At 36.7% G+C, this 24,001-nt stretch overlaps 1 protein-coding gene across 1 annotated transcript in view; it reads right to left on the bottom strand.

Annotated features, from left to right (window-relative positions):
- CSMD1 (CUB and Sushi multiple domains 1) overlaps positions 1-24,001 on the bottom strand; it is a 2,087,969-nt gene that overhangs the window by 414,696 nt on the left and 1,649,272 nt on the right. The window contains exons 19-21 of the mRNA XM_049902971.1: positions 19,243-19,359; positions 17,111-17,326; positions 7,633-7,821 (exon numbers count right to left, since the gene is read on the bottom strand). Of these exons, the coding sequence (XP_049758928.1) occupies positions 7,633-7,821; positions 17,111-17,326; positions 19,243-19,359 (522 nt within the window). The remainder of the gene's footprint in view (positions 1-7,632; positions 7,822-17,110; positions 17,327-19,242; positions 19,360-24,001) is intronic.

Genomic DNA, 24,001 nt, shown 5'->3' with positions numbered 1-24,001 from the left:
CTGGTAATGCCAAGGTCACGGGTTTGATCCCTCATATGGGCCAAAGAAAGCAAGCTAACTCTTCCTGCATTTCATTTTATACTCCATATCTCTAAAATAAAATCACCTATCAGAATGTGGGCAACTATTTCTCCTACCTGAATCTCAGTTAAGTTTTCTAAGTAAATATTCAATGTGTATCTATAACCAAACCTAAACATAGTCCTCAGCTGAAACATGGTCGATGCGTTTAGAGATGAAAGTCCAGGATTTCATTATTTTAGGGTGATATGGTGCATCACAGGGAAGATAGTCTTTCTTGTGAATTCCATACTCCAATGGTTTGCAATTTATCATAGAGTGCACAAAGTTGATATTTAAAAAAATCTACTTTTGTACAGTATTTTATTTAATAAATATACATAATATGCATTCACTATACTAAGTACTGTTACTTATATTTGTATCATTCATAGTCTTCAAAGACCTTCATGCATATCATCACATAATTATATCTTTTTCTTTTTAAATCATGATTTTTACTTCTTTTCTCAATTTTAAACAATTGTGTTTGCATCCACATTATCTCAATGAACATACTTGTCATCATTGTGTTTTCTGATTTATGTAAAGATCAATAAACATGATGTTTTAAAAGCTGAAAATTATTAGCTGTTGTATCTTGAGGACCTAAGTGGCTCATTACTCAACATGGTACCAAATGGCAATACCAACGGCATGGAGAGAAAAACAGCTGGGGGAAGCCACGATAAGACATATAGACAAAGTTTCAGGTGCGGAAACAAGTAAGATGTTTTTATGGCTTTATTGAAATGTCTACAGCAGAGGATTATTTGAGAGAAGTATAGATCTGTCTTCAAATATAAAATTGGGCCAGATTAAAGGGAGTGCTGTGGGCTTTGTTTCATTATGGAGGGGGATCCCTAAGGTAACTTAGGCAGCAAAGTGTCATGATAAAGGGCTATTTGGAAAAAAAAAAATGCCCTAAAGAAAATGTCTTAAACCTACTTAAAAAAAAAAAAAAAAAAAAAAGTAAAGATACTGTTAAGGCAAATTTGTAAAAAAAATTCTACAATTTCTAAGACTAGAAGAAAACCCTTGATGATTCAAATGAATAGTAATAGAATAAATAAAGTAGCCCTAGTCGGTGCAATGGTTAAGTGCTCGGTTGCTAACCTAAAGATGGATGGTTGAAACCCACCAGCCACTCCTTAGGAGAAAAGACCTGACGATCTGCTCCCGAAAGATTACAGCCTAGGAAACCCTGTGGGGCAGTTCTGCTTTGTCACAACATGGTCACTATGAGTTGAAATTGACTCAGTGGAACACAACAACAATAGAACAAATAAATGGTATTAACACTTTGCCTTGCTGTTGTTAAATGCCATGGAGTTGGTTCTGACTCATAGCAATCTTACGTACAATAAAACGAAATACTGCCTGGTGTTTCACAGCCTCTCAATCGATGTTGTTTGAGCCCATTGTTGCAGCCCCTGTGTCAATCCATCTTGTTACACACAGCATATGTGCCAAGTGCTTTTTAATGAATTTAATGTCATTTAATAAGCATTACAACTCTATGACTTAAGTGCCAACACTAAACTTGATTTACAGATGAGGACCCTAGGCATAGAGAGGTTAAGTAACTTGCTCAAGGTCACACAGGTGGGGAGTGGCAAAGCTAGGATTTGAACCCCAGGCAGTCTGATTCCAGAATGTATAATAACTACGCTGTGTTTGTTAATATACAGTATTGATGAAAATTTATGTTTACAGATAATAATTAACTCAAGAGAAATGAAGACAAGCGTATGGCTCCAAAAGAGTAGGAAACTGAAGCTGTTGTCAGAAATATACTTCCTGAATGTTTTACGTTTCACAAAATGTTAATTTCTGAAACTTGAATGCTTTTTTGAGGCATGTCATGACACAAATTTGTTTTCCAATAAATCTTCTGGCATGCAAAGATGGATACGAGACAACTTTCAACTGAAGGATGCGAAATGGGTCAGAGAGTAAGCGCGCTGCACTAAAGCCTGAGATTCCATCCCGCAGGAAACAACGAAGAACAGGTGACCCTGAACTTAAGCAGGAGATGCTCAGGAAATTACAAACCTTTAAGTGAACAAGATTTCAACAAAATTGAACTTGGTTTAAAACATCCCTTGTAAAGCTTCATTACCAGAACAATTAAATATTTTATTTAAGTTTTTTCAATAATCCATTCTATATTACTTTAAGATAAAAGATATACCTTTCTTTAATATGGATCATACACACTTTTATAAAGAACCTACTGACACTGGAAAATTGAATTGTCATTTAAAGTTCTAATTGGAACTAACAAAATAAAATTAAAATTGAATAATAGAAGGGCTTCAGTTGATTTTTTAGGTAATTGTTCTGTACAAAGGCATCTACCTGTAAAACTAATTATATGATCTATTTGAATTAATAAATACTTGATATTTAGAAGTATCTCCTATCTTGAAGATATTAATTTGACATATTTGATTATAAAATAGTAGTTGAAAAATATATAACCTGCCTATTTAATATACAAAACTGGATTCAAATTCCATTGCTGAAGAAACTTCTCCAGCTAAATAATACTGAGGGCTATGCAATGCCTAAGACTTTACTGAGATGTTTTTAATGTTATGGCTGGAAGTAAGGAGTATGGTTGTTGTTAACAAAATCTGTGGAAATTTTTCTGGGACTTTTAGGAATGTTGTGACATTGGCAATATGATTAATTTTCACTAATTTACATACGAATACACTTTGGAAGCTTTATTTGAAAAGCACAGAAATTAAAAAAAAGCATTACTAATACAGACAGACAAAAAAATCTACATTCTTTCTATTGTAAATCAAGTTTACTGTGGTCACTAAAACAATCAGCAAATCTTGTCCATAAGAGAAGTCTATTTTATTTAAAATATGAAATCTTGTATTTACTCACTTAAATTTGAGTTGCATAATGTGTTTTTTATGTTATTCGTAATTTTTTAATCCACTTATTTTCATATAAGTCTTTACTTCTTTAATTTAAATCCTGTAAGTCTTTATTTCTCTAATTTCTATTACTGGATCAATCTTTGTGACTTAATAAAGAAAAAAGGTCTAGTTTTTAATTTTTGTTTCAATATTTAAAACCAGAATTAAAGAAAAAAATAGAAATAAAATGTTGGTTGCCATAGAAAAAATGTTTAACTAGAGTTGGGTAAAAGATTTAAAGCTAAATTCAGTTTTTTTTTTCAGTTTATTTAAATACAGGCAGAATGTTTTATTATGCTTTTTTGAAATATTTTTGACCCATTTAACAGTTGAGGGTAGCAATACTGATTTTTTTTCTTAACTTTATTCCATCTAAGGACTTTATGTTTTGTCCAATTAGTAGTTTATACAGTTATTCAACAAAAGGATAACTCCCCTTCATTCATTTTAATTTCATTCTTTTACCCAAGAGTTATTTAGTACTTATTCTGAAATAGATATACAGGCACGTAATACTCTGCTTGAGAAAAATGTGTGTTCATGTAATTGCAATGTGATGTAAAAGATGCAATATAGATTTGAGATTTCTAGTGAACACTGTTAGGATCTCCATCGTATCTATGCTCTAACTTTGTCTCTGCTTTATCATCAAAGTAACACATTTTCCCTTCACAAAAGTCACTTTTCCTTATTATTCAACAGCTCTACAGTTTGACTTGTGAATGTCCTAATCCAACGCAAATACCCACCATCCTGGCCACAAAGATTGACCAGTAACAGGCATGTAATTGTACTGGGCCCAGCAGAGGAAATCCAGGAATTTGCACAAAAGCGATCTTGGAGTAACTTACTTCTACTAGGCAGTGTGACAGTGGGATTATCAAACTGAAACATGATGATACGAGAGCTCGTCTGATGCAGCCAAGTAGGGAGTGTTCCACCATAAGTAAGTGGAGCCTGAGGATAAATCCAACACTTAGGTTGTCAAAACAGAGAGATGGTGAGAAACCAGGTCCTAGGTGAAAAGAGGAACTCTTGAATCAAACCTCACATAAATGTTTCCCTTCTTATGGACTGTTCAATCACATCACTAATACATTTTCATTGTTACTGAAACTAGCGTGGGCAACTGTGTCTTTAACTTGCAAATAAAGAAAGAAATCTCAAGTGGCACGTGCGTGATGCAAACACGAACAGGTGGTAGAAGGACAGCGTCCACATTTCCAGTGGAGCTGAGCATGGAGTGCACAATGATGTTGTTTCCACCATTTTAAACAAATACTTTGCTAAAAATGGCCCTTAAATGAATAAACGCATGGGCTATTTTTGTTTCATTTACGAGTGAACCGGTAAGGAGAAAAAATAGTTTTTTCACTAGAAAATTGGGTGTTCACTAGAAATCCTCTTGAATACCAGACGTTTATTAGGGAAAAGTAAAATAGGATGCTTGTAATTCCACAGACATTCTTCCAATGTCATCTGTGATATTTTGAATGGATTTACAACTTTTGGCTGTGTATACGTCATCCTTATATTTATGATTTCCAAGGAAGGAACACAGGCACAGAGTATCACTGAATCGAATTTTCAAGATCAGGAGAGAAGCTTCTGAGGGAAATAATCTTTACTTATTTGACAAACATTTATAAAATAAAGCAGAGAGCCAGATCTTAGGGATAAGACAGTCCCCACTGCAAAGGAAGTGTCAGTCTAATGAGGAGACAAGTAAAGGAAGTCAATTTTAATGGCGTTACAGTAGCTATCATGGAAGGTCACTCCTCAGCTACTTAGTTGGTAAGGAGATGCAGTAAATGTAACGTGCACGGTGGGTCCTCAAAAAATACGATGAGTTGTCCTGAAAGAAAAGTGGGAGTGGCTGTGGGTGAACATTCCTAAAGAAGAGAACAGCAGGTAGAAAGACACAAAGTTAAAAAAAAAAAAAAAAAATTGCATTATACAGAACTCAGAAGACTTTATTATGTCTGGACATAAGTAAGCTGGCAAGAACTGGGCAAAACGTTGGAGAGTATGGCAGAGGTGAACGAGATAAAGAACCCTGTATGCCCTAATAGACAGGCAAGGGGCGTTTATTCTGAATATTTTGAGGAATTATTTAATAGATTCTATTAAAAAAAAATTTTTTTTTTTTTATTCTATTAGGAGGGGTGAAATGATGAGGTTTTCATTTTATAGGCTGTCTGGCAGCTGTGGCACCAGGGATTGGCAGGGTCTGTATTGGAGCCAGGGACAATCATCTAGAGGTAATGAGGAGAGCCGGCTCGAGAAAGGCGTAGAAGGAATGGAGAAGAGGAGCCTGACGTGAGCACTATTTAGGTGGCAGAAGTCTTCAGAACCAGCAAGTAATTAGATGTGGAGAATGAGAGAACAGGAAAGAGTTAGGATAAGTCCCAGATGTGCCGCATGGATCAGTTGGTGAACTTTAATGCCATTAATAACATATTTATTTAAAGGTATATTGTGTCTGGAAGGAAAATCGGGAAACAGAGGGCAAAACACAAAAAAGGGCAAATCCAAGACCTTTTGCATGCTTTCACTGTTAAATACCTGAATTCCACACTCCCTGGGTTTGAATCTTACTAGCACTGTGACCTTTGACAAAGTTCTTAATTTCTGTGTATCTTAACAGTCTCTCTGTAAAATGGAGTTGACAATAACAGTGCTTACTTCATATATAAGTCATGGAGATTAAATGAGTTAATACATGTTAAGAGCTCAGAGCAGTGTCTGGCCTAAAGTAGTGTTTAAAAAAAATGTGAAGTATTATTTCAACTCCAGTTCCTCCTTATTTCATATTTCAGGCAGCAATGTAAAAGCCTGAAAACCTGTTATCATCAATTGACTACATAACGTCACATATCTAGAATGATGTTTTCATTTTATTGAGCTGAATTTCTTCCAAATTTTTATCTTAGTCAGGAGAGTTTAACCTGGAAAATGGATTCTAGGCAACTGAGGAGAGCTCCTAAAATTATCTGCAAAATATTGCACTTTTTTTTCTTAAGACAGTATTCAACACTTGCATCCAATTCTCAAAAGCATTCGTGACCAAAATGAACATGTAGACATAGGTGTTGGCAAGGTATAATGATAATTTAATTCATATTCTTTTAAAAAAATTATAGTGAAGTCCTAATTATCTGATTATGACTCGTTAAAACACAAAAAGACCATATTATCTTTTGAATCATATAATAATTCTAAATAATGCTGAAAATTAAAAAGACTGTGTCATAGGAATAATCTGGTTATATTAAATTAACATTTTCTTATTTTATATGGGTAAAAAAACAAAATCTTATTTTTAGATATTCCCAATCCCTCTTTACTTTGTCAACTGGCAACATTAGTGTGAAAAGTATTTATGGATTCCTCATGGATTCATGTTTTAAAATTAAGGGCTAATCTCTAATGCCCATTCCTTTGTTTTCTATGATATTATGGCAATTTCTGTAACTTTAAAGAACAGACTATAACACCCATAGAACGCTAATCAACATGGCTCAATGTCCGGTACTAGACATTGTGTCTGAAGTAAACGACCAGACCTTTTGAATTAACCCCCCATTCCCAAAAGACGGCCCATTGCCGTCGATTCCAACTCACAGTGACCCTATAGGACAGAGGAGAGCTGCCCCATAGGGTTTCCAAGGAGCAATTGGTGGACTCCAACTGCTGACCTTTTGATTAGCAGCCTGAGCTCTTAACCACTGCCCCACCAGGGCTCCAACCTTCTGGATATGCACGGCAAAATACTGTGTTTAAACTATGGTAACTACCATGAGTCTCCTCTGCCTCTGCTAAGCTCCCTATATTAGCACCAAATAACCCATTGCTGTCAAATTGATTCTGACCCATAGTGACCCTATAGGACAGAGTAGAACTGATCCCTTGGGTTTCCAAGGAGTGGCTGGTAGATTTGAACTGCTGACCTTTTGGTTAGCATCCAAGCTCTTCAGCCACTGTGTTACCAGGGGCCCTTGATAAAAAGTACCATCCCATTGAATCAGCACTCTAGTACCAGCATGGTAGTATAGTACTTTATACAAAGTACCTGAAGAAAAATCTCTATTATTCATTGGAATTGTATCAAGAACAATGAAAAAAACCAAGCTCAAATATACATAATGTCCATTTTGCAGGAGCATGTAATAATCATTCAACCAAAGAATTAAACTGAAAAAAAAAAAAAAAAAAAAAAAACCTAACGTTATAAATCATCATTCTCAACATGCCAGGAGAGTCTTACTGCTTTTAATCAATGCAGTTGTCAGAAGTTGTGTTACTATATCTGTTTTCTAGCTATTTTTTCCTCTTTTGTTCCAAAGTATTTTAGTTATGATATATATATGTATATTTCTTCATAAATACACTTGACACATGCTTTAGTTTCACTCTTCTTCAATCACAAAATTTTAGAGCTGAACGGGATTTATTTTATAGATGAGATAACCAAACGGGTTAAGCAATTTTCTCAACTGGGTAGCAGAGCTGGACCGGAGTCCGGGCACCCTGCCTCCTATTCTACTTCCTTGTGAGCCTCCATACTGCTTCCTGGTGTGTGCCCTGGCTTCTCCCCATTGGATGAATGAAATGAAAGCATGTGACCACCTACCCACACACCTTGGCAGAGGCGCACTCCACACACGACGGCCCCCACCCAGGCAGATAAGCTTGGTTGCACCTTCTAGGCGATATCCTGGGAAGCAGGAGAAAGTCAGCGCATCTCCAACTCCAAAGTGAAAACCGATCCTTCGGCTGAAGGCAGGGACACCAGGATCGTCACATGGTTCTAAGTCGTATTCTGAGACATGAGGAGATAGAGCAAATGTGTGGGAATACTCAACAATTACTCAGCAAGAATAAAAAAACAAAAAAGTGCTATTATTAAAAAGTAAACCAATATATATTTTTCTTCACTGTTGTAACTGTTATTCGGATTCTTTTTTTTATTTTTAGTGTGAGTTCTACGTTATATAGCATGAAATAACAGTATTTTTTTAAATAGACATATCAGAATGTAAAAGATAAAAATAGTAACTTCCATTTCAACACTGTCACTTTAAGCCCATAAAATTATTCTGTTTACATTTCTATTTGCCAAAGCCAGTTCTTGTACTGTTCTCAAAGGTTCTTTTTGATACTCAATAGATGGAGCACAGAGCCCTAGTGGCACAGTGGTTAAGAGCTTGGCTGCTAACCAATATTTCGGCAGTTTGAATCCACGAGCCACTCCTTGGAAACCCTATAGGGCAGTTCTACGTTGTCCTATAGGGTCACTATGAATAGGAATCAACTGGATGGCAACGGGTTTGGGTTTTTTTTGGTCTATATGGAACACAAATAAAAGCAATGTCAGAGGGTTACACTGGTGGAAAGTTGATCATAGCCAGTTTCAGCTCTAAAATATACTTCAGTGTGGAACCACAATTTTTCCCCTGCCTACTTTCAGTCTATGAACCATGCTCTATAGCAATGAAATAGGAAAAAAAAAAAAAAAAACCTATAAATTATTAGAAATCTCAGGAAGGAAATATTAAAATTTAGTTTGAAAAAATGTAGATAATGCCTGATTTTTTGCTGTATTTTGGAATTCAATATCCAAAATAGCACTACTAATGACATTAATGACAATATTTTGTATTTGCCTTATCTTTTACAGTCAATTCATTACTAAATAGATAGAAAACACATGGCACTATTGGTGAAGGGAAAGGCAACACACTGTATGGGGGAAATCAGCACAACATAACAATTAAAGGATAAGTATTACTGCAATAAGCAGAGAACTCAAAGGACAGTATTCCACATTGCAGTGAGAGGAAAATGTCATAGAAAACTCTGCTAATGTGGCTGAAAAAAAAATATTGCCTCCACTTTCTGATTTCCAAATATCATCCTTGAAATTCTTGTAACTCTAAATTTTGGACTGAATATTCTCAATGACCATATTAAATCTAACCATCCTTTTTTGCCTGAATCATCTTCAAATTTAATCTTTCTCTTCTATTTCCAGTAGGCATTACCTTAGTCATTAGTATTTCATGCCTGGACTCCTACCACAACCCCACACTCTGCCAAAATTCTTCCCCCATCTCACTTAACTTCATGATCAGCCTCTGAGGTACATGCCTTCTGCTTGTACTCTTTGTTTTATACTTTGTTGCACTCTTCATTTAGGTTAAAATCTGCTCTTAATTTCTATGATAGTTAAACTAATCTGACCAGTCTTGAAAGGTACTCATTAATGTGACCTACATCTATTATAGCAAGAAAGGAAAAAAAAAAAAAAAAAAGATAATATCATTTAATACAATTCAACAAATATTTACTGAAAACTTATCATACACAAAATATGACAGAATCTCTAGGAAACACAAAAACAAAGATTTCACGATCCAAAGGCCTTTATCTCATACTTAAGTAGGTTTGGATATAGTTGAACATTCCATCCTATATGAGAGGTTTTTCTTTTATGAATTCCAGAATTGCACTCTACTGCTAACTCACTGGCCTTACCTTCTCGTTCATCTGAGCTGGACCCTCCTCATCTTCTCAACACTAAAATATCATGCCCAGAGTTTAAGCCTAAAACCTTTTCTCATTTTATCTATACTCAGTCACTAGCTTAAATAGTCCCATGTCTTTAAAGTCCTTCTATACACTGATGCCTTTTTTTTTTTTCTCTAACTTGATCCACTTTCCTGAACTCAAGACTTTTGACAACCTCTCTTGTATATAAAATAGGCATTTCATACCTAAAATTTCTCAAAACAAAAGTCTATGTTTTTGCTTCCAAACCTGTTTTACACATCTAAAAAATGACACCCTCATTCCCTCAGGTCAAAAGCCTAGCAATTAAACAACCTAACAGCAGATCAACTGATGAATGGATAAACATACTGTGGTACATACACTCAATAGAACATTACACAGTGATAAAGAATAATGATGAATCCACGAAACATCTCACAGCATAGATGAATTTGGAAGATATTACACTAATTGAAATAAGCCAATCACAAAAGGACAAATATTGTACAAGACCACTATTATAAAAAAAAAAAAGGTTTACACACAGAAAACAACAACATTCTTTGATGGTTACCAGGGAAGGGAGGGTAAATTACCAAGCAGATAGAAGACACATGGTACTATTGGTGAAGAGAAAGGCAACACACTGTATGGGGGAAATCAGCACAACATGACAAAGGCACAGTAAGACACTTAGAGTAACACAAGAACAAAGGGCAACTATGGCAATTACTATAACACAGGCAATCCTGCAACAAGAATATTAACAAACAATAATTTTTGAAGGGACACATAAGTAGATAGGTATGCTAAAGAGGTGTGGGAGGGTGAAGGGCATGCATTCACCTACAGATATAGGTTAGGTTGTGGATATCTCTATATACATATTTGCATGTATACTAATCTAGACAATAGAACACACAAAAGGCACAATCATGGAAATGTCTTAGACACAACCAAAAGCCTCCCTGGATGAAGATACTAGGCTTGAAGGCTAAGGACCATAGCCTGGGGAACATCTATGTAAACTGGCATAGCAAAATGCCTAAAACAGTGTTCTACATCCTTCTTTGGTGAGTAGCATGTAGAATCCTAAAAGCCATCTAAGATACAACTAGTCATCTCTTCTTATCCAGAGTGAAGAAAACCAAAGGCATAAGAGGGCAATTAGTCCAAAGGACTAACAGACCACATGTACCTTGGCCTACACAACCCGAAACTAGAACTAGATGGTACCCAGCTACCATTTTCAGCTGCTCTGACCAGGATCACGATAAAGGGTAAAAAATGTAGAACAAAAAATCAGACACTAATGGCCCCGTCTGACTTGAAACTATAGCCACTCCCAGAAACCACCTTCCAGCCAAGCAATAGACAGGCTTATGAAATAAACAATAATACCCAAAAAGAATGTGCTCTGTAGAACAAACAAGCATACAAGAACAAAATAACAATATTTGTCTAAAAATAAAGATGAAAAGGCAGGAAGAGGTAGGAAAACCAGATGAAAGGAAATAGGGAATCCAGAGCGGAAATTGGGAGAGTGTTGACACAGTGTGGGGATTGCAACAAATGTCATGGAACAGTTTGTGTACAGTTTGTTGAATGGGAAACTACTTGTTCTGTAAACTTTCACCTAAAACACATAAAATATGGGGAAAAAAAGCCTAATGATTACCCATGGTTTCTCTCTGTATCTCCTACTACATATCCCATTCCAGTTAATCTGGCATAAACCAATTGAGGAATCCCCAAAGTCTATGCCACTGTCATCTCTTTCCTGGATTTTTGTATAATAGCCTACTATCCTCCCTTTTTTAAGGCCACACATTATTTAAAATAAGCTTTAGAAAAAGTCAGATCATGTCAACCTCTGTTCATATCCTTCCAATGGTTTCCCATAACACTAAAAATTAACACCTAAATTACTTACATGACCTATAAAGTGGTACATGATCTGACCTCCACACCTCTCTAAACTCATAAACTACTGTTTCCCCTCCATTACAGGACTCCAGCCAGGTTAAAATTATTTACCCCTAAACTTGCTGGATGCACTCCCACTTCTGCTCCTCCTTCTGCTGAGTACCCTCCCTACTCCCACATATCGATCCAACTTGCTCTTGCACTTCTTTGCAATCAAGAATCAACTTCTCAGAGTGACCTTCGCTGACAGCTCCTCCTATATCAGCACCTTTTATCTCTATCACTTTGGCCAGTTTTATTTTTTCTATAGCATAACATAGTGCATAAAAACAGTATTCTATATCCTAATTTGGTTAGTAGCTCTGGGGTCTTAAAAGCTTGCAAGCAGCCATCTAAGATACAACTAGAGGTCTCTTTCTAGTAAAGGAGTAAAGGAGAGTCAGGTAAAACAAAGACTCAAGGGAGCAATTAAAGGACTAATGGACCACATACACCACAGACTACATGACCCTGAGACTCAAAGAACCATATGGTGCCCAACTACTATCTCCTCCACTGGAATATAGTCTCCATGAAGAAATGTACTTTGTTTTATTTACTGCTTTATTTCCAGGACCTAAAAGAATGTCTAGAATATTGTAGGTACTCAGTAAATATTCAATGCATGAAAAAAATAATAAAAGAATGAGTAAGTTATACTCTTACCTAGGTACTAATTCTTCTGCAATGGAGGAAGACATGATACCTTCATTTGATATTGATTGTGCAGTTAATAAGACACTCAACATAACGATGGTTAAGAATATGATTTCTGAATATAAATAGTGTCATGGCGATATAGAAGAAAAAATTCTGCTTAGAAAAGAGAGGGATAGCTGTGCAACTCACAACATTTGACCTGGATGAAAGGAATTTTGCCTGGTGAAGGATAAAGAAAAGGCCTGTGAAGCAAAAGAAAACTGCATATGTAAAAGCACAAAGTTGTCCAAGTTCTTATCTTCTGAGGAGCATGACCAGTAATTTCTGTTGATTCACAGAAAACAAGAAATAGAATCATAGTAGGAGTTGGTGAAAGAACATTGAGTATATACAGTTAGTGATCACTGTCATTGCGGCTGTTAGCTGCCACTGAGTCGATGTGACTCATGGCAACCTCAACGGCAGAGTACGAGTGCTCCATAGGGCTTTTAAGGCTGTGATCTTTGGGAAACACATGGCCAGGCCTGTGTTCTGAGGCATCTCTGGGTGGGTTTGAACCACTAACTTTTTGCTAGTAGCTGAGGGCTTAACCCAGGGACTCCTTAGCGAATACTAACTGAAATCAAATGTAAAATGGAGAATGTTTGCAGCTTTATCTAAATATATTTGAATATGGAGCTTTTTTTTTTTTTTGGACAATATTGCTACTCTTGCAGGAATATTAACTGGGAAATGCAGTTGGGAAATTCTGCTTTAGTGAATCTAAAAAAGACAGAAATAGACTGGAAAAAGGTAGATATAAAAGCATATTAATGCAATATTATAAAAACATCAGAAAAGTCCCCAGAAGGGTAAATACTTTAGCTCCATAATAAAGCTGCTATCTATTTGGACACTTAGAAAGTCTTAATGTCACTGGTAGTCCTATACACATGGAGAATTGTTGAATGTGCAGCTCAGTTTCCAGAAAAAAATCCCTCCAGATGAAACTATTCCTTTAGCGTATCTTTTTTTTTTTTTTAAAGAATATAGGGGCAAGCATAACAACAATTGTGAGGATGGTGCAGGGCTGGGTACTGTTCGTTCTGTGTACCTATGAGTCAGGACTGACTCAACTGCACCCAACAACAACAAAGAATATGTTAATTTAAAACTGACTTTGCAATCAAGGGTGAGTTATTTTGTTTTTTAAAGACTATGCTTGTGTTTGACGGAAACTAGATGGAAGCGATTTCTTCTGCAAGCTAATGTAACATTTTCTTTAGGTTGTGGGTAAATGAATTGTTCTAAGTTTTCAAAAACTGTTACCATTCTAGTTGGAACATTCAAAACTGTGTACAAGCTGCCCCAAAGAGCTACAAAGACCCAGAAAAGTGTGTTTTGTTCTTTCTGCTTGCTTGTTTGTTTTAAGAGTTTATGAAAGGGAAAACCAGCTCTCATGTTGGATTCTGACTCTTGGTAATCAAAAGGCATATTGTCAGCCCTTTGCTGAGAACAACAGAAATAAGAACCTGGTGGTTCTCATGAGTTCATGCAATTTTTATTTGTTTTACCCCAGGCAAAACAAATAAAAATTGCATAAACTCCTGAGAAACATCCATGGAAGAGATTTGTGGACTTGTATCACTGCCATTTTCTTTTTTTTTTTTTTGAGTATTCTATTTAAATTAATTTTGATCATGATGAAAGTAAGAATGAAAGAGAGTGATATTGTCAAAGTGATAATAATTGAGATCTACCAGGGCAGTTAGTAAAATTTAAGTCTTTGATATATAAAGTGACCCATTCCATGACTACTGCTGACTACGGTAAAATTTTCAAGAAATCAAGTAGTCTGAGGGAGTATAAAATCTTTCAGAGTATCTTAAAATCCCCAAGAAATTTTTTTTTCCTTAAGACAGCATTTCATTTCATGCATTTGTTAATGATCATGCAATATTTAGTAAATAATTATTAAAATTCCTACTACGTATAAGATGGGAGTCCCTGGGTGGCAAAAATGGTTAACACACCCTGGCTGCTAACTGAAAGACTGGCGGTTCAAGTCTGCCCAGAAGTGCCTTGGAAGGAAGGGCTGGTGATCTGCTTCCAAAAAAAAAGTGATTGCAAACTGAAAGGAGGGAGGCTAACAGACCTATGTACACCAGTGTTCATTACAGCACTACTCACAACAGCCAAAGGATAGAAACAATCCAAACACCCATCAACAAATAAATGGATAAGCAAAATGATATATACTGATAAAGAGCATTCCAAAGCTAAGAACTTCTAGCTAGGGTCTAAGCCCAACCCTTTCTTGTCCTAAGTGACTCCATCTTGGACTTCTTTTCTGTCATGTAATACAGCTTTTCATTCTTGCCTCCCTACACTCCTAGACGAAGCACTTGCAGTGGGAAATGGCCAATGGTAAAAACAAACAAAAAAAGATAATCCAGACCTACACAGGTATGAAACATGTGACTCTACTATGCCATTTCTCAGAAAAAGCCCCCTCTGCCCTCCCTTGAAAAATGTTTTTTTAGCCTGTGTCTAGGTCCTTATGAAGCCTACCATTTTTTTATAACTTCCCTCAGCCTAAACCCAAGAGGTACCTAACCTTAAAACTTAGAATAAACTAATGTTACAAAGTTATGGCTTTTCTGTATCAAGAACCTTTTTCCCTCCTTAAGCATTAAAGATAATCATCCTAGAACCTATTTTATTTTATATTTCAACAGAATCCTCCATCCTAATGATAAAATAATTCAGTTTAGTATAGACTACAGACGTCTAGATGGCAGAAAACATGTGGTTTCAGTGGTCAGCCAGAACCCTGTCACCTGGAGCCATCCTCGCAAAAGATGTCAATACCTGCCAGTGTGGTCAACTGAGGTGCTCCACCTACAGCTTTGTAAATGTTAACCAATCAAAATTGCTTAAGTTGTAATCTGCTGCTTGAGGTTTTCTTTCTTCATAAATCTTTGTTTAACTGTAGCCCCCTGGAACACATTGTTGGATTTCTCCCAGCACAATGTCTCCCGGTTTTGCAGAACACTTTCTTTGCCATAATAAAACTCTTTGTTTCTAAACCTAAACAGATGTGTGGTGTTTCTACTACAACAACACACGCTATGGAATATTACTCTGCCAGAAAGAGGAATGAAGTCCTGATATATGCCACAACACAGATGAACCTTGAAAACATTGCTAAGTGAGATAAGTCAGTCACATAAAGAAAAGTGTCGTAGACTCTCACCAGTGTGAAAGACTTAGAAGGGGCAAATGGGTGAAGATCAGGGTTCCCCAGTGCTTGCCACTGGGGAGGGGAAAGAGGAGTGCCTTTGTTTAGCTAGCATAGAGCTGTGTTTATGGGGATGGGAAATATGGATGTTAGCAATGATTGCACAATACTATTGATACAATTGGCTTAATTTAGCTACACAAGCAAAAATTGTTGAATTGGCAAATTTTCAGGGACATATATTTTTATAACAATAATAATAATACTAATAAAACCACAGAGCACAGTTCTACTCTCTACTCTGACATACGTGAGGTCACCATGAGTTGGAATCAATTCCAAGGCAACTAGTAGAACTGGTAATGCATAAAACAGAAATGGTGGTGCACGGACAGAGTGTGAAGGCGGACCAAGGAGAATCCCTTCCATCAAAATTTATTATGTAGTACAGGAGATAAGACAAATATTCAAATATGATGAAAGGATCTCATAAGTGACAGAAAGTTATTAAGGATCTTACACGAGTTTAAAAGTAGAAGGAGTCACACGTGATTATAGAACTTGGGTATCACCTTTGAAAAATTACACTAGATCTGGGTTATGTAAAATGAGGTGTAAAAACACTCTTTTTCAAAACATCATACAGACCAATTCAAGTGAATATAATTGTTTAAACTCATTAGTAACAGTACAGCAGTGATCTCCATTCTGTGGACAGAGAGTATAACAGAGGTATTGCAAAAAAAAAAAAAAAAAAACCCATTGCCATCAAGTCAATTCTGACTCATAGCGACCCTATAGGACAAAGTAGAACTGCTCCATAGAGCTTTCAAAGAGCACCTGGTGGATTCGAACTGACAACCCTTTGGTTAATAGCCATAGCGCTTAGCCACTGCACCACCTGGGATATTGCAAAGGTCCCACAAATGGGCATCTTATGCTCAATGAACGTTATTTGCATACTTGTACCTCATACCTGTGTGACCCGTTTTTAAATGTATGCAATTGTTTTCTCACTTGTAAAACGGAGGTATTAATATGTATGCTTAACCACAGCACCACCAGGGCTCTTTATATAAATCACAAAAACCAAAAAACCACACCTGTTGTCCTCGAGTAGATTCCGGCTCATAGAGACCCTATAGGACAGAACAGAACTCCCCATATGGTTTCCAAGGAGAGGCTGGTAGATTTAAACTGCCGACCTTTTGGTTAGCAGCAGTACCTCTTAACCACTATACCACCAGAATTTCCATGTAAATCATAGAGCTATTAAAATTAAATAATCAAATCCACACAAACAGTAAATATTATCTATGTATTATAATTCATAACTCAAATAGCACTTAATTTCCTAGGTTTAATCAGCTAATAATTTCCTAAATTTTTCCAACTATGCATAGCATTAGTTGGCATTTTACCTATAATCACACACACACACACACACACACACACACACACACACACACACACACACACACACACACACACACACACACACACACACACACACACACACACACACACACACACACACACACACACACACACACACACACACACACACACACACACACACACACACACACACACACACACACACACACACACACACACACACACACACACACACACACACACACACACACACACACACACACACACCAGTACTATGATCGCCAGACTAGAGAAACAGCCCAGGAAGTTAGCACACCTGAAAATGTGATGTTGAAGCCCTCGTAGGAAATCGAGAAGTCTGATATAAACCGAAGCTGGGCAGTGAAGTTTCCAAAGAGACCTGCTTTAATAGTATGGGGCAATACAGAACCCGTGAGTCTGGCCACAGGCTCTGTAAAACTTCCGTCCTCTGTGATGAGTAAATAGTCATGGGAACTCTCAAGGTGAAAAGTGTGGAAGATCAGCTGAACTCCTGAAAGACAGAGAGATCAAAAAAAAAAAAAAAAAACTACCTTCAGTGACTTTTAAGGACTTTTTACGTTCCATTGCCCATTATTATAAGCCGCAGGAAGATACTGAGTAATCTACTTGAGTTATTCTACAGAATAAACATATTTCAAAAGTACAGTAGAAAAATCTATTCAAGTGTTTACGTAAGACACACATCAAACTGGAGTGAATTCAACTGGCTCTTTATTAGCTAATCCCATAGAATTTCTGAGCATGTTTAAAACAAGGTTTTGTCTTCTCTTATTCTCCTCTAAACACTTGTGTGTGGGCTAGGTGTAATTATCAGCTATCCACTTTTTTTTTTCCACCCATAGTCCACTATTTTGCTAATAAATAAATATGCACTTACAAGACCTACAACGTGGCGAATTTTTACAGTGAACAGTATTCATGAATAGTCACTGTTCACTTAGGGGGTGCATTTGTCTCTCCTCCTCTCTCTCCCACCCTTCCCACACCCAGCATGGCACAAGGATACCAGCATTACCTCTTGAACAGTTCATATTTATTTCACTCTTTCTTTGGTCTCATTCTTTTATAGTTAAGAGGTGCTAAAATTAATTTCTTCTGGGTTATAGATATCAAAAATTTGAGCTGGTATATCATCTAAATATGGAAACCAAACTTTGAAGTTTGAGAGGAAAATAGAGAGAATGGCTAAGAAGAAGGTGGCTTTAGAAAGGAAAGAAGGAAGAAGGGGAAACAGCAAAAATAAATAAATATGTACTTTTTTTTTTTTAAGACCTACAACGTGGCGAATTATTACAGTGAACAGTATTCATGAATAGTCACTATTCACTTAGGGGGTGCATTTGTCTCGTAGGGAAAATGGGCCAGATGGCTTTCACCTTTATACTAAACAAGTGTCCTATGGAAAATACTGACATGGAGGTCTAGCACATAAGCTTCTGTGAAATCAAGGTTTTATTTACTCTGTGTATACTCCATGTGTATATTCTCATATTAACTATACCCACAAAGTATTATTTCTAAATTTGTATACTGAAAATGAATAAAATTCACTATGAATAGATACCATGTAATGACAGCCTTCATTTTTATGTTTACAAAGCATGAGTTACTCATCAAGCTATTTCAACTTTATCCTTCACTCCTTCAGAATCCAGTTCTTCTTTACTGTGTGCTCATGCTAGTGTGGTGGAATACAGTGACTGTAACGAAATATGTCAATTTACACTCCAACTGAGCTCAGAATTATCTGGAAAGATGAAATCTACACAATATCTATGTGATCGAAATACAAAACTGACTTCCTAAAAATTACAAATTTAGTCATAGAAAACCCTGGATATTGTCTTAAATGCGATGTTTACAAGTTACATTTTTTTCACAAATGCAAATTTCTTAAGTCTTCAATATATTCATATGTAAAATGAAGATAATAATATCCACTCTATAAAACATCCCTGGGATATGGAAGATAAATGATATGGGTGATGATACTCGGTAAACTTAAACAGAAAATAAATTAAAAAAAAAAATTATCCAGGATTTCTCTAGAAATTAGAACTTTAGCCTATTTCTTCTTTTCCTTTTTATCTAATAATATTCTTTTTTCAGTCTATGCCTCTATTCCTTAACATTATACCTAATTTTTAAGCTTATATTCAGATATTTGAGTTATCTGGTATTACATAAACAAGGAAGCTACTTTTGGTACACACCAGCAATTTAAAGACAACTTTGTTTTTGTCAAATGTTTAAAAAAATCAAAATTAACTGTTGAAATATATATATATATATATAAAATGACTCTAGGTATCTTACAACTTCACAGATTAACACTTTTTTTTAATGTCAACATGCTTTTATTCTATTTATTAGTTTGTATATTTGAAATCCATATTATATTCTTACCCTTTCCATGAGACACTTCAATGGTCCATGTACAGTTTAGGGAGTTTGGATAAAAATCTGGAAAGCCAGGAGAAAGGACTGTTCCACTCTTCCCCTGGATATAGCCTCCACATAGGGCTGAAAACAACAAGAGAAGGTTGTTGTACTACCAAAGTTTCATAATAATTGCTAGAATAAAACAATTTTAAAACGACATTTGCACAAGAACTAAAAAAGATCTAATGTCATACCCATGAAAATCAAAACAAAAACTATACTTTGTTTTCCTTGCAATTATAATATGCCAGGTAATATATGGGTATATCTTAAACAGTAGAAACCCTAGAAAAATACCACAGAGTAAGGCACAGTGCGTAAACTAGAATGCAAGTCAACATCCACACATACAGCTACAGGAAAGATGCAGATTTGTATTTGCTAAGGATGCTGGTATTGAGCTTAAATCCCTGACATCAAAATAGGCCGACTCCAAGACTGCCTAAGAAACTCATTTTTGAAGAAAGACAAAACTATAATCGTGTGAAAAGGAAAGTAGTGACATTCAGGGTATCAACATAATATTTTAATTTTAAGTGCTCAAGACTCTGGTATCATAAAGTTAGGAGTTAAACGCTGGCTCTGCTATTTTCTAGCTCTGTGATACTGGCGAGTCATTTGCCTTCTCTCCTTTATAGTTTTCTTATCATTAAAAATGAAAAAGTGATAATTCCCATCTCATAGGGTAGGTATTTAGAATAATTCCCATTGCAAAATACAATTTGCAGTGTCTGAGTCTTGGTGGTGCAGTGTCGAGTGCTGGGCTGCTAACTGAAAGGTTGGTGGTTTGAACCCACCAGCCACTGTGAGAGAAAGATGTGACAGCCTGCTTCTGTAAATGTTGTAGCCTTGGAAACACCAGTGGCAGTTCTACTCCGTCCTACAGGGTCACTATGAGTTGGAATCAACTCTATGGCATACGACATCAGCAATGTATACCAAGGAAACCCTGGGTGGTGAAAACAGTTGAGGTGTTCATCTGCTAACCAAAAGGTTGGAGGTTCAAATCCACCTACAGGCACCTGGGAAGAAAAGCTGGATGACCTACTTCTGAAAAATCAGTCGTTGAAAACCCTATTGAGCATAGTTTTACTTTAGCACACATGGGGTTTCATGAATTGGAATGCGGTTGACAGCAACTGGTTTCTAACACATACTAAATATTTAAAAACATATTAACCAAAAAAAAAAAAAAAAGTTAGGTATTATTAAAACATACACAATCTTCAAGATATCAAGATGTAATAATTTGAATAAGCTCTATACACCCCAGCTTTGCAAGCATCAAAGGGAGAATATTCTCATGTCCTTGCCTATGTTTTTTTCCTTTCCTTCCTATTTTAAAAACTATAAAGCTTTACTGTGAATGAAAGAATTGGAAAAAAAAAATGAATAAAAGATGAGGTAATCAAACTAGGAGGCAGGAAAGATGAATTAGTTCTGGTTCTGCAAATACACAGCCCTGTGCCTCAACAACATCTGAGGCTGGCTAATCTCATCAGCCATTTTCCACATTTGACTGGAGCAGCACACACTCTAGACCCAGAATGCTCAGCTTCTTACTCCAGCTCCTCCACTTCCTGTTGCTGTTAGGTGCCGTGAAGTCGGTTCCGACTCACAGCGATCCTATGTGTAACAGAATGGAGAGATGACCGGTCCTGCGCCATCCTCAAAATCATTGCTATGTTTGAGCCCACTGTTGCAGCCACTGTGTCAATCCATCTCATCGAGGCTCTTCCTCTTTTACACTGACCCTCCACTTTACCAATCATGGTGAACCTCTCCAGGGGTTAGTCACTCCTGATAATGTGTTCAGAGTGAGAAGAAGTCCAGGTATCCTCACTTCTAAGGAGCATTCTGGCTGTACTTCTTTCAAAACGGATTTGTTCGTTCTTCTTGCAGTCCATGGCATATTACATGTTCTTTGCTAACACCATAATTCAAGGTATCAATTCTTCAATCTTCTTTACTCATTGTCCAGCTTTCACATGCATATGAGGCGACTGAAAATACCATGGCTTGAGTCAGGCACAACTTAGTTCTTAGATGACATCTTTGCTTTTTAACACTTGAAAAGGTCTTTTGCAGCAGATCTGCCCAATGGAATACATTAATTTCTTGACTGCTGCTTCCACGGACATTGATTGGGTGATGACTGAACAGCACGATGAACGGAATTAACATCACTGAATTGGACATGTGAGGATTGCTGAACTGGCAAATGCTTTCTTACATGTATATTTACCACCACCACCGCCACAACAGAGAAGTGACATGTGAATAAAGACTTGAAGATGAATGAACCTTTTAGCTATTTGGGGTAAGACCTTGGGAAGAAAGAAAACAGCAAAGACAAAGGCCCAAAGACAGAGTGTGCCCGCTACAATGGAAGAACAGAAAGGAAGTCAGAGTGGCTGGGATGGAGAGAAACAAAGGCAAGAGTAACGGGGGCTTGGTTCAAAGAGTCTACAGAGGGTCAGATCCTGGCGGCCCTTGTCGGCCATCATAAGAATCTTGGCTTTCTCTGCATGAGATGAAAGACCACTTAATATTTTGTCGTTGTTGTTAGTCATCAAGTCAACTCTGACTCATGGGGAACCCATGTGTGCAAAGTAAAACTGCTCCACGGGGTTTTTAAGGCTGAGACCTTTGGAAGCAGATTGCCAGCCCTGTCTTCCAAAGTGCTTCTGGGTGGATTAAACCACCATACTTTCCGCTAATAGTCAAGCTCTTAACCGTTTGTGTCTCCCAGGGACTATTGAAGGATTTGGGCTAGAGGATTAACATGTTCTTAGATTTAAACCTGATCACGAGGCTACTTTGTGATAATAGATTGGGGGTCATGGAAGAAATCCTGGTTTCCCAGTAGTTAAGCGCTAGGCTGCTAACTGAAAATTAGTAGTTTGAAACCACCTGTGGCTCCATGGGAGAAAGATGTGGCAGTCTGCTTCCATAAAGATTTACAGCCCTGGAAACCCTATAGGGCAGTTCTACTCTGTCCTATAGGGTTGTTATGAGTAGGAATCAACTTAGTAGCAATGGATTTTGTTTTTTGGGTCTTAAACATCCATATTGGTTTTTTTTTTTTCTTTCTGAGATTTTTGAAGGTTTAACTATCCTATTGATGTATCATTTATTGAAATAAAATTCCTCATGGTTTAAGAGATCACGGAAGATTACAAAGGACAACAAGAACAATTTCAAGGGTTAAATCAAAAGAATCAACCATGTGTGACTAAAATTGCTCCAGCAAACTCTAAAATCTCCTAAAGTTTAGCAAAATTTATTAATAGCCTTTTATCATAAATTGATTTCTGTCTAAAACATGTTTCAATGAATCCAAATAGTTTATGCTACCAACCCCTTTAGAAGGTTTAGATTTCAAATTTACATAAATTTAAAGTGGGAAGCAATGAAAGAGACAAAATTCAAAAGTTTAAGGTGCATATATTTTCTATGACAAACACCAAAGACGTAACTGCATCTTGTTAGTTAATTGCAAAGCATATGAGGCCCCTTAAAACCTATGTCCACTCCACTTCTAGATATGCCCTATTTACCCTGCCTAGAATGTTTCTTGGTGTCCCTGTGTGGTAAAGCACTTGACTGCTAGCCAAAAGGTTGGTGATTTGAATCATCCCAGAGGCACCTCAGAAGACAGACCTGACGATCTGCTTCCAAAAGTTTACAGTCGTGAAAACCCTATGGAGCACTTCTACTCTGCACCCATGGGATCCTATGAGTAGGAATTGATGAATTCTTCCTCAATTCCTACTCCATAGGAGCTTAAAAAATGAGGTGACTGTATTATGTGTGTATAAATGTGTGTAAATGTGTATGTGCACATATACAACATATGTACATCTGTGTATATACATAACACATACATATATATGTAACACACACATAATAAATTTGATTTTAAGTTTAAAGTTAAACTTTATAGAACTGTGTGTAAGGAGAACTGGAGATCAGATACAGTGAATGTTGGTGACCTGGAGCAACTCTAGAATTCTGGTGAAGGATAAATGCAGTCTGATCTTGGAGAATAAGAGTGATTTCAGATAATGTCCTGTGGAAGTACACAGAAGGAGAATAAACATTGTTTGTGTCTGGTAGAGGGGAAGAAGAGGGGAAGTCCTTGGAAAGGTTAGTCCAGATTGCCAGACAGAAGTAGAAAATAACCTTGGTAGATACTGAAATACTAAAAAAAAAAGTGAGTGGCCGATGTCAAATCAAGAATTCATGCAGCGTGTTTTAATGTGCACGTACATTTTGAGAAGAATCCAATTCAATAATAAAATTTCAGATTGTACAAAAAATGTCCCAAGCAAAAGGAATGAATATAGTGAGAGTAAAATTTTAACTTCTACTAAGAAAAGAAAAAAAAAAAAATTCCTCCATTCAGCTACAGTACAAAAAAGGTGTTCTTTCAGATCAATTTTAAGAAAAGCAAAATTTAATCTATGGACCTAAAAGTGCTTCCCTAGTAAGGAATGTCCACCTGAATGGCAGTCCTACTGAAAACCAACCTCATCTCCCAGTTGGCTTCCCTAGTAAGGAATGTCCACCTGAATGGCAGTCCTGCTGAAAACGAAGCTCATCTCCCAGTTGGCTTCCCTAGTAAGGAATGTCCACCTGAATGGCAGTCCTACTGAAAACCAACCTCATCTCCCAGTTGGCTTCCCTAGTAAGGAATGTCCACCTGAATGGCAGTCCTGCT

Source organism: Elephas maximus, chromosome 12 (genome assembly GCF_024166365.1).
Source record: "Elephas maximus indicus isolate mEleMax1 chromosome 12, mEleMax1 primary haplotype, whole genome shotgun sequence".
NCBI lineage: Eukaryota > Metazoa > Chordata > Mammalia > Proboscidea > Elephantidae > Elephas > Elephas maximus.
The sequence above is the reverse complement of the archived record's forward strand: the minus strand, read 5'-3'. Positions and strand labels throughout refer to the sequence as shown.